The sequence below is a fragment of the Salvelinus alpinus genome, chromosome 1, assembly GCF_045679555.1.
Source record: "Salvelinus alpinus chromosome 1, SLU_Salpinus.1, whole genome shotgun sequence".
In the NCBI taxonomy this organism is placed as follows: domain Eukaryota; kingdom Metazoa; phylum Chordata; class Actinopteri; order Salmoniformes; family Salmonidae; genus Salvelinus; species Salvelinus alpinus.
This window is the reverse complement of record NC_092086.1, coordinates 3,781,236-3,793,399: the sequence shown is the minus strand read 5'-3', so window position 1 is coordinate 3,793,399 and position 12,164 is coordinate 3,781,236. Positions and strand designations below refer to the sequence as shown.

At 51.8% G+C, this 12,164-nt stretch overlaps 2 protein-coding genes across 2 annotated transcripts in view; both read left to right on the top strand.

Annotated features, from left to right (window-relative positions):
• Positions 1-6,717, top strand: part of fam83ga (family with sequence similarity 83 member Ga) — a 22,570-nt gene extending 15,853 nt beyond the window's left edge. The window contains exons 3-5 of the mRNA XM_071390953.1: positions 4,408-4,532; positions 5,498-5,822; positions 5,986-6,717. Coding sequence (XP_071247054.1) covers positions 4,408-4,532; positions 5,498-5,822; positions 5,986-6,351 — 816 coding nt within the window. The 3' untranslated portion in view covers positions 6,352-6,717. The remainder of the gene's footprint in view (positions 1-4,407; positions 4,533-5,497; positions 5,823-5,985) is intronic.
• Positions 6,718-7,009: 292 nt separating this feature from the next.
• On the top strand, positions 7,010-10,095 carry LOC139540051 (uncharacterized). The gene is made up of 2 exons (XM_071343591.1): positions 7,010-8,749; positions 9,979-10,095. Exons 1-2 carry the CDS (start codon positions 7,010-7,012, stop codon positions 10,093-10,095), a joined length of 1,857 nt encoding a protein of 618 aa, XP_071199692.1.
• Positions 10,096-12,164: the final 2,069 nt, after the last annotated feature.

The following is a 12,164-nucleotide window of genomic DNA, read 5'->3' as shown; positions in this document are numbered from 1 at the left end:
CCAGTCATTATGTCCTGCTGTCCACTGTCCTCTCAACACACCAGTCATTATGTCCTGCTGTCCACTGTCCTCTCAACACACCAGTCATTATGTCCTGCTGTCCACTGTCCTCTCAACACACCAGTCATTATGTCCTGCTGTCCTTTCAACACACCAGTCATTATGTCCTGCTGTCCACTGTCCTCTCAACACATCAGTCATTATGTCCTGCTGTCCACTGTCCTCTCAACACAACAGTCATTATGTCCTGCTGTCCACTGTCCTCTCAACACACCAGTCATTATGTCCTGCTGTCCACTGTCCTCTCAACACACCAGTCATTATGTCCTGCTGTCCACTGTCCTCTCAACACACCAGTCATTATGTCCTGCTGTCCACTGTCCTCTCAACACACCAGTCATTATGTCCTGCTGTCCACTGTCCTCTCAACACTAGTCATTATGTCCTGCTGTCCACTGTCCTCTCAACACACCAGTCATTATGTCCTGCTGTCCTCTCAACACACCAGTCATTATGTCCTGCTGTCCACTGTCCTCTCAACCCACCAGTCATTATGTCAAGCTGTCCACTGTCCTCTCAACACACCAGTCATTATGTCCTGCTGTCCACTGTCCTCTCAACACACCAGTCATTATGTCATGCTGTCCACTGTCCTCTCAACACACCAGTCATTATGTCCTGCTGTCCTCTCAACACACCAGTCATTATGTCCTGCTGTCCACTGTCCTCTCAACACACCAGTCATTATGTCCTGCTGTCCACTGTCCTCTCAACACACCAGTCATTATGTCCTGCTGTCCACTGTCCTCTCAACACACCAGTCATTATGTCCTGCTGTCCTTTCAACACACCAGTCATTATGTCCTGCTGTCCACTGTCCTCTCAACACATCAGTCATTATGTCCTGCTGTCCACTGTCCTCTCAACACAACAGTCATTATGTCCTGCTGTCCACTGTCCTCTCAACACACCAGTCATTATGTCCTGCTGTCCACTGTCCTCTCAACACACCAGTCATTATGTCCTGCTGTCCACTGTCCTCTCAACACACCAGTCATTATGTCCTGCTGTCCACTGTCCTCTCAACACACCAGTCATTATGTCCTGCTGTCCACTGTCCTCTCAACACTAGTCATTATGTCCTGCTGTCCACTGTCCTCTCAACACACCAGTCATTATGTCCTGCTGTCCTCTCAACACACCAGTCATTATGTCCTGCTGTCCACTGTCCTCTCAACCCACCAGTCATTATGTCATGCTGTCCACTGTCCTCTCAACACACCGAGTCATTATGTCCTGCTGTCCACTGTCCTCTCAACACACCAGTCATTATGTCCTGCTGTCCACTGTCCTCTCAACACACCAGTCATTATGTCCTGCTGTCCACTGTCCTCTCAACACACCAGTCATTATGCCCTGCTGTCCACTGTCCTCTCAACACACCAGTCATTATGTCCTGCTGTCCTCTCAACACACCAGTCATTATGTCCTGCTGTCCACTGTCCTCTCAACCCACCAGTCATTATGTCATGCTGTCCACTGTCCTCTCAACACACCAGTCATTATGTCCTGCTGTCCACTGTCCTCTCAACACACCAGTCATTATGTCCTGCTGTCCACTGTCCTCTCAACACACCAGTCATTATGTCCTGCTGTCCACTGTCCTCTCAACACACCAGTCATTATGTCCTGCTGTCCACTGTCCTCTCAACACACCAGTCATTATGTCCTGCTGTCCACTGTCCTCTCAACACATCAGTCATTATGTCCTGCTGTCCACTGTCCTCTCAACACACCAGTCATTATGTTCTGCTGTCCACTGTCCTCTCAACACACCAGTCATTATGTCCTGCTGTCCACTGTCCTCTCAACACACCAGTCATTATGTCCTGCTGTCCACTGTCCTCTCAACACACCAGTCATTATGTCCTGCTGTCCACTGTCCTCTCAACACACCAGTCATTATGTCCTGCTGTCCACTGTCCTCTCAACACACCAGTCATTATGTCCTGCTGTCCTTTCAACACACCAGTCATTATGTCCTGCTGTCCACTGTCCTCTCAACACATCAGTCATTATGTCCTGCTGTCCACTGTCCTCTCAACACAACAGTCATTATGTCCTGCTGTCCACTGTCCTCTCAACACACCAGTCATTATGTCCTGCTGTCCACTGTCCTCTCAACACACCAGTCATTATGTCCTGCTGTCCACTGTCCTCTCAACACACCAGTCATTATGTCCTGCTGTCCACTGTCCTCTCAACACACCAGTCATTATGTCCTGCTGTCCACTGTCCTCTCAACACTAGTCATTATGTCCTGCTGTCCACTGTCCTCTCAACACACCAGTCATTATGTCCTGCTGTCCTCTCAACACACCAGTCATTATGTCCTGCTGTCCACTGTCCTCTCAACCCACCAGTCATTATGTCAAGCTGTCCACTGTCCTCTCAACACACCAGTCATTATGTCCTGCTGTCCACTGTCCTCTCAACACACCAGTCATTATGTCATGCTGTCCACTGTCCTCTCAACACACCAGTCATTATGTCCTGCTGTCCTCTCAACACACCAGTCATTATGTCCTGCTGTCCACTGTCCTCTCAACACACCAGTCATTATGTCCTGCTGTCCACTGTCCTCTCAACACACCAGTCATTATGTCCTGCTGTCCACTGTCCTCTCAACACACCAGTCATTATGTCCTGCTGTCCTTTCAACACACCAGTCATTATGTCCTGCTGTCCACTGTCCTCTCAACACATCAGTCATTATGTCCTGCTGTCCACTGTCCTCTCAACACAACAGTCATTATGTCCTGCTGTCCACTGTCCTCTCAACACACCAGTCATTATGTCCTGCTGTCCACTGTCCTCTCAACACACCAGTCATTATGTCCTGCTGTCCACTGTCCTCTCAACACACCAGTCATTATGTCCTGCTGTCCACTGTCCTCTCAACACACCAGTCATTATGTCCTGCTGTCCACTGTCCTCTCAACACTAGTCATTATGTCCTGCTGTCCACTGTCCTCTCAACACACCAGTCATTATGTCCTGCTGTCCTCTCAACACACCAGTCATTATGTCCTGCTGTCCACTGTCCTCTCAACCCACCAGTCATTATGTCATGCTGTCCACTGTCCTCTCAACACACCAGTCATTATGTCCTGCTGTCCACTGTCCTCTCAACACACCAGTCATTATGTCCTGCTGTCCACTGTCCTCTCAACACACCAGTCATTATGTCCTGCTGTCCACTGTCCTCTCAACACACCAGTCATTATGCCCTGCTGTCCACTGTCCTCTCAACACACCAGTCATTATGTCCACTGTCCTCTCAACACACCAGTCATTATGTCCTGCTGTCCACTGTCCTCTCAACACCAGTCATTATGTCCTGCTGTCCACTGTCCTCTCAACACATCAGTCATTATGTCCTGCTGTCCACTGTCCTCTCAACACCAGTCATTATGTCCTGCTGTCCACTGTCCTCTCAACACATCAGTCATTATGTCCTGCTGTCCACTGTCCTCTCAACACCAGTCATTATGTCCTGCTGTCCACTGTCCTCTCAACACACCAGTCATTATGTCCTGCTGTCCACTGTCCTCTCAACACACCAGTCATTATGTCCTGCTGTCCACTGTCCTCTCAACACCAGTCATTATGTCCTGCTGTCCACTGTCCTCTCAACACACCAGTCATTATGTTCTGCTGTCCACTGTCCTCTCAACACACCAGTCATTATGTCCTGCTGTCCACTGTCCTCTCAACACACGAGGCATTATGTCCTGCTGTCCACTGTCCTCTCAACACAACAGTCATTATGTCCTACTGTCCTCTCAACAAACCAGTCATTATGTCCTGCTGTCCACTGTCCTCTCAACACAACAGTCATTATGTCCTGCTGTCCACTGTCCTCTCAACACACCAGTCATTATGTCCTGCTGTCCACTGTCCTCTCAACACACCAGTCATTATGTCCTGCTGTCCACTGTCCTCTCAACAAACCAGTCATTATGTCCTGCTGTCCACTGTCCTCTCAACACACCAGTCATTATGTCCTGCTGTCCACTGTCCTCTCAACAAACCAGTCATTATGTCCTGCTGTCCACTGTCCTCTCAACACACCAGTCATTATGTCCTGCTGTCCACTGTCCTCTCAACACACCAGTCATTATGTCCTGCTGTCCACTGTCCTCTCAACAAACCAGTCATTATGTCCTGCTGTCCACTGTCCTCTCAACACACCAGTCATTATGTCCTGCTGTCCACTGTCCTCTCAACACACCAGTCATCATGTCCTACTGTCCACTGTCCTCTCAACACACCAGTCATTATGTCCTGCTGTCCACTGTCCTCTCAACACACCAGTCATCATGTCCTACTGTCCTCTCAACACAGAGCCTGCGTGTTCGTGTCTCAGGGGGAACAGAGTTCTTCAGTAGGTCGTGTACCAGGGTGAGAGGACGGCTGGGTCACAGGTTCCTGTTGATAGACGGAGACAAGGCTGTTTCTGGATCGTACAGGTACCCTAACCCTCTGACCCGTAACCCTCTGACCCCTAACCCCTAACCCTCTGACCCCTAACCCTCTGACCCCTAACCCTCTGACCCCTAACCCCTAACCCTCTGACCCCTAACCCTCTGACCCCTAACCCTCTGACTCCTAACCCTCTGACCCCTAACCCCTAACCCCTAACCCTCTGACCCCTAACCCCTAACCCTCTGACTCCTAACCCTCTGACCCCTAACCCTCTGACCCCTAACCCCTAACCCTCTGACTTCTAACCCCTAACCCTCTGACTCCTAACCCTCTGACCCCTAACCCTCTAACCCCTAACCCTCTGACCCCTAACCCCTAACCCTCTGACTCCTAACCCTCTGACCCCTAACCCTCTGACCCCTAACCCTCCGACCCCTAACCCTCTGACTCCTAACCCTCTGACCCCTAACCCTCTAACCCTTAACCCTCTGACCCCTAACCCCTAACCCTCTGACTCCTAACCCTCTGACCCCTAACCCTCTGACCCCTAACCCTCTGACCCCTAACCGTCTGACACCAAACCCCTAACCCTCTGACCCCTAACCCTCTGACCCCTAACCCTCTGACCCCTAACCCTCTGACCCCTAACCCTCTTAATTCCGTGTGGTTACAGGGTTAATTCTGCGTAGTTACAGGGTTATTCTGCATGGTTACAGGGTTAATTCTGCGTAGTTACAGGGTTATTCTGCATGGTTACAGGGTTATTCTGCATGGTTACAGGGTTATTCTCCATGGTTACAGGGTTACAGCAGGCATCGGTCTAAGCAGCACCCATCGCCTCCGAGCATCACTAGTTCAGTGGCATTTCATTTTTTTTGTGATCGCCGAGGAAGGCATATATCAACATCCTCGTGTCCTTTTCAAACGTCCTCCATGGAAGGCTCTTTGTAGTGACGACCCCTGACCCCCGACCCCTGTCTGTGTCTGTGTGTGTGCTCCTCCCCTCCAGTTTCACCTGGACGGCGTCTCGTTTGGACAGACACCTGGTCACCTTGGTAACGGGCCAGGCGGTCGACTCCTTTGACCAGCTGTTCCGTGACCTCTACCTGACCTCCAGCGGTGTCGACCTCCGCAGGGTCACCATGGAGACGGAGCCGGAGCCAGAGCCCCTCCCCCGGGCCACCCCTGTCGCTTCTCTCTCCGCAGCTAACGCCAGGAAGCTGTTTAGCCCTAAATACGCCATGGTGATCGGCAACGCTAACGCTAACGCTAGCAGCGCCAGCCCCGTCTCCTGCGGACAGAACTCCAACTCCCAGAACCCCCTGAAAACAAAGGTATCAGAATGCATTGCTCCGTACTTTACAATAATGTACCGCGCTCTTTAAAGCATCTGTAGGTTTGTTTATGTATTTATTATATATTTTTATTTTTTATTTATTTGTTTATTTATATTCTTTTAAAGTGTCCTCAATATTGTCATCAATCATATCAATCTAGGGGCGTGTCCGGGAGCCAGTGGAAGCCCCGCCCCTCCACCCGGGATTGGCCTGTCTGGAGAAAGCGTACCTGATTCCGTACCTGCCCACCTGGCCGGAACCCGACCCCCCCAGAGATGTCATCGGGTTCATTAACGTGCGGGACGCGTCACGGCCGACCCAGGTGCACCTGCAACGCTCCGAGAGGTTTGAGACGAGCCAGGCTGTACGCTTCAGCAGTCCCTTTACCCTGCCCAATGAGGAGCCACTTCCTGACCGGGCTGTGCCTAGACCAACCCCTACCCTTAACTCTACCCCTACCCTTAACTCTACCCCTACCCTTAACTCTACCCCTACCCTTAACTCTACCCCTACCCCCTACCCTTAACTCTACCTTTAACTATGCCCCTACCCCTAAATCAACCCCTAACTCTACCCTTAACTCTACCCCTACCCGTAACTCAACCCCTACCCTTAACTCTACCCTTAACTCACTCCCTACCCCTAAATCTCCCCCTACCCTTAACTCTACCCCTACCCCTAAATCTAACCCTACCCTTAACTCTACCCATACCCCTAAATCTACCCCTACCCTTAACTCTACCCCTACCCCTAAATCTACCCCTACCCTTAACTCTACCCCTACCCCTAAATCTACCCCTACCCTTAACTCTACCCCTACCCCTAAATCTCCCCCTACCCTTAACTCTACCCCTACCCCTAACTCTACCCCTACCCTTAACTCTACCCCTACCCTTAACTCTACCCTTAACTCTACCCTTAACTCTACCCCTACCCCTAACTCTACCCCTAACTCTACCTCTACCCTTAACTCTACCCCTACCCCTAACTGTACCCCTAACTCTACCCCTAACTCTACCCCTACCCCTATCTCTACCCCTAACTCTACCCCTAACTCTATTCCCTACCCCATCTCCCCCACTCTCCCCAGTCCCGTATGCCCCTCCCTTACCCCCGTCCCCAAGCCCCGGACGGTGCAGTTGGTCATGAGGAACGGGAGTGGTCAGGACCTATGTGGAGTCAGAATGGTCAAGAAGACAGACAGTCTGGAGCTAACAGAACCACAAAGAGACTGTCTGAATGGAACTGGACTGTGGCTAGACTGTGAGACTGCACTGCGAACACAGAGTGACTGTGAGACCGCACTGCGAACACAGAGTGACTGTGATACCGCACTGCGAACACAGAGTGACTGCGAGACCGCACTGCAAACACAGAGTGACTGTGAGACCACACTGCGAACACAGAGTGACTGTGAGACCGCCCTGCGAACACAGAGTGACTGCGAGACCGCAGTAGTACCCCAGAGTGACTGCGAGACCGCAGTGCAACCCCAGAGTGACTGCGAGACTGCAGTGCAACCCCAGAGTGACTGCGAGACCGCAGTAGTACCCCAGAGTGACTGCGAGGTTGCAGTACAACCCCAGAGTGACTGCGAGACCGTAGTGCAACCCCAGAGTGACTGCGAGACCGCAGTAGTACCTCAGAGTGACTGCGAGACCGCAGTACAACCCCAGAGTGACTGCGAGACCGCAGTACAACCCCAGAGTGACTGCGAGACCGTAGTGCAACCCCAGAGTGACTGCGAGACCGCAGTACAACCCCAGAGTGACTGCGAGACCGCAGTACAACCCCAGAGTGACTGCGAGACCGTAGTGCAACCCCAGAGTGACTGCGAGACCGCAGTAGTACCTCAGAGTGACTGCGAGACCGCAGTACAACCCCAGAGTGACTGCGAGACCGCAGTACAACCCCAGAGTGACTGCGAGACCGCAGTAGTACCCCAGAGTGACTGCGAGACCGCAGTACAACCCCAGAGTGACTGCGAGACCGCAGTAGTACCCCAGAGTGACTGCGAGACCACAGTGCAACCCCAGAGTGACTGCGAGACCGCAGTAGTACCCCAGAGTGACTGCGAGACTGCAGTGGAACCCCAGAGTGACTGCGAGACCGCAGTACAACCCCAGAGTGACTGCGAGACCGCAGTAGTACCCCAGAGTGACTGCGAGACCGCAGTGCAACCCCAGAGTGACTGCGAGACCGCAGTGCAACCCCAGAGTGACTGCGAGACCGCAGTAGTACCCCAGAGTGACTGCGAGACCGCAGTACAACCCCAGAGTGACTGCGGGACCACAGTAGGACCCCAGAGTGACTGCGAGACCGCAGTACAACCCCAGAGTGACTGCGAGACCACAGTACAACCCCAGAATGACTACGAGACCGCAGTACAACCCCAGAGTGACTGCGAGACCGCAGTGCAACCCCAGAGTGACTGCAAGGCCGCAGTAGTACCCCAGAGTGACTGCGAGACCGTAGTGCAACCCCAGAGTGACTGCGAGACCGCAGTGCAACCCCAGAGTGACTGCGAGACTGCAGTGCAACCCCAGAGTGACTGTGGGACCGCAGTAGTACCCCAGAGTGACTGCGAGACCGCAGTACAACCCCAGAGTGACTACGAGACCACAGTACAACCCCAGAGTGACTACGAGACCACAGTACAACCCCAGAGTGACTGCGGGACCGCAGTAGGACCCCAGAGTGACTGCGGGACCGCAGCGCAACCCCAGAGTGACTGCGAAACCGTAAAAGGACTGTGTCAGCACAAACGCACGTCTGACCCCCGTAAACTCAGACACGACGTGCTCACACACACTCCTGAGCTGCGTACAGCGACGCCTGTTAATGAGGAGTCCGGTGTGTCGTCCCCGTCCTGCGACTCTGACATGTCGACGACGTCAGAGGAATATTACGAGTGTAGTGATTCTGTACACTCTGAGTCTGTCTGTGATCTACTGGCCAACGACCTACACTGGAGACCTGAGGACACCCCACACATTACACACACTACACACACTACACTCCCTACACACACTAAACACCCTACACACACTACACAACCTACACACCCTACTACAGGTACTACACTGGAGACCTGACGAGAAAGAAACCCCACACCCTACACACAATACACACCCAACTATAGATACTAAACATAGTATAGATACTAAACATACTGCAGTTAGCATGGAGAAAGAAGAGGCTAATAATCAGCTAGCACAGCAGGCTAACACTCAGCTAACACTCAGCTAGCACAACAGGCTAACACTCAGCTAACACAACAGGCTAACACTCAGCTAGCACAACAGGCTAACACTCAGCTAGCACAACAGGCTAACACTCAGCTAGCACAACAGGCTAAAACTCAGGTAGCACAACAGGCTAACACTCAGCTAGCACAACAGGCTAACACTCAGCTAGCACAACAGGCTAACACTCAGCTAGCACAACAGGCTAACACTCAGCTAGCACAACAGGATAACACTCAGCTTGCACAACAGGCTAACACTCAGCTAGCACAACAGGCTAACACTCAGCTAGCACAACAGGATAACACTCAGCTAGCACAACAGGCTAACACTCAGCTAGCACAACAGGCTAAAACTCAGGTAGCACAACAGGCTAACACTCAGCTAGCACAACAGGATAACACTCAGCTTGCACAACAGGCTAACACTCAGCTAGCACAACAGGCTAACACTCAGCTAGCACAACAGGATAACACTCAGCTAGCACAACAGGCTAACACTCAGCTAGCACAACAGGCTAACACTCAGCTAGCACAACAGGCTAACACTCAGCTAGCACAACAGGCTAACACTCAGCTAGCACAACAGGATAACACTCAGCTAGCACAACAGGCTAACACTCAGCTAGCACAACAGGATAACACTCAGCTCGCACAAGACCATCAGAACTACTCTCCTCCAGTGAGACCAGCAGAACTACTCTCCTCCAGTGAGACCATCAGAACTACTATCCTCCAGTGAGACCAGCAGAACTACTCTCCTCCAGTGAGACCAGTAGAACTACTCTCCTCCAGCTGAGACCAGCAGAACTACTCTCCTCCAGCTGAGACCATCAGAACTACTCTCCTCCAGTGAGACCATCAGAACTACTCTCCTCCAGTGAGACCATCAGAACTACTCTCCTCCAGCTGAGACCATCAGAACTCATCTCCTCCAGTGAGACCATCAGAACTACTCTCCTCCAGCTGAGACCATCAGAACTACTCTCCTCCAGTGAGACCATCAGAGCTACCCTCCTCCAGTGAGACCATCAGAACTACTCTCCTCCAGTGAGACCATCAGAACTACTCTCCTCCAGCTGAGACCATCAGAACTACTCTCCTCCAGTGAGACCATCAGAACTACTCTCCTCCAGTGAGACCAGCAGAACTACTCTCCTCCAGTGAGACCAGCAGAACTACTCTCCTCCAGTGAGACCATCAGAACTACTCTCCTCCAGTGAGACCATCAGAACTACTCTCCTCCAGTGAGACCATCAGAACTACTCTCCTCCAGCTGAGACCATCAGAACTACTCTCCTCCAGTGAGTCCAGCAGAACTACTCTCCTCCAGTGAGACCAGCAGAACTACTCTCCTCCAGTGAGACCATCAGAACTACTCTCCTCCAGCTGAGACCATCAGAACTACTCTCCTCCAGTGAGACCAGCAGAACTACTCTCCTCCAGTGAGAACATCAGAACTATTCTCCTCCAGTGAGACCATCAGAACTACTCTCCTCCAGTGAGACCATCAGAACTACTCTCCTCCAGTGAGACCAGCAGAACTACTCTCCTCCAGTGAGACCAGCAGAACTACTCTCCTCCAGTGAGACCAGCAGAACTACTCTCCTCCAGTGAGACCATCAGAACTACTCTCCTCCAGTGAGACCATCAGAACTACTCTCCTCCAGCTGAGACCATCAGAACTACTCTCCTCCAGTGAGACCATCAAAACTACTCTCCTCCAGTGAGACCATCAGAACTACTCTCCTCCAGTGAGACCATCAGAACTACTCTCCTCCAGTGAGACCATCAGAACTACTCTCCTCCAGTGAGACCATCAGAACTACTCTCCTCCAGTGAGACCATCAGAACTACTCTCCTCCAGCTGAGACCATCAGAACTACTCTCCTCCAGTGAGACCATCAGAACTACTCTCCTCCAGTGAGACCATCAGAACTACTCTCCTCCAGTGAGACCATCAGAACTACTCTCCTCCAGTGAGACCATCAGAACTACTCTCCTCCAGCTGAGACCATCAGAACTACTCTCCTCCAGTGAGACCAGCAGAACTACTCTCCTCCAGCTGAGACCATCAGAACTACTCTCCTCCAGTGAGACCATCAGAACTACTCTCCTCCAGTGAGACCATCAGAACTACTCTCCTCCAGCTGAGACCATCAGAACTACTCTCCTCCAGTGAGACCATCAGAACTACTCTCCTCCAGCTGAGACCATCAGAACTACTCTCCTCCAGTGAGACCATCAGAACTACTCTCCTCCAGCTGAGACCATCAGAACTACTCTCCTCCAGTGAGACCATCAGAACTACTCTCCTCCAGTGAGACCATCCGAACTACTCTCCTCCAGCTGAGACCATCAGAACTACTCTCCTCCAGCTGAGACCATCAGAACTACTCTCCTCCAGTGAGACCATCAGAACTACTCTCCTCCAGTGAGACCAGCAGAACTACTCTCCTCCAGTGAGAGAGACAGACCAGAGGAACAGCCTACCCCAGACCAGCTGAGACCAACAGACAGACCAACAGACAGAGGAACATACAGGACACAGGACAGACCAACAGACAGACCAGTAGACAGGACACAGGACAAACCAACAGACAGGACACAGGACAGACCAACAGACAGAGGAAAATACAGGACAGACCAACAGACAGGACACAGGACAGACCAACAGACAGGACACAGGACAGACCAACAGACAGACCAGTAGACAGGACACAGGACAAACCAACAGACAGACCAACAGACAGGACACAGGACAGACCAACAGACAGACCAACAGACAGGACACAGGACAGACCAACAGACAGACCAGTAGACAGGACACAGGACAAACCAACAGACAGACCAACAGACAGGACACAGGACAGACCAACAGACAGACCAACAGACAGGACACAGGACAGACCAACAGACAGACCAACAGACAGGACACAGAGAGACAAACAAGGGCGCCAGGCTCTGACCACAAATCTCTAACCTCTAACCTCTGACCGGGAAACATGTTGTGACCTGTGAGGTCATCAAATGCCTGACCACCTGAATTTAGCACACAGAACTCTGGGAAAACAGCTGCTTCTCACACACGCCAC

What these genes read in the sequence shown, in the direction of transcription:
- LOC139540051 (XM_071343591.1), top strand. Translation starts at nt 7,010, where the DNA reads ATGGTCAAGAAGACAGACAGTCTGGAGCTAACAGAACCACAAAGAGAC. An exon ending in ATTACGAGTGTAGTGATTCT is followed by an intron (nt 8,750 to 9,978) that starts GTACACTCTGAG and finishes ACTCTCCTCCAG; the next exon opens with CTGAGACCATCAGAACTCAT.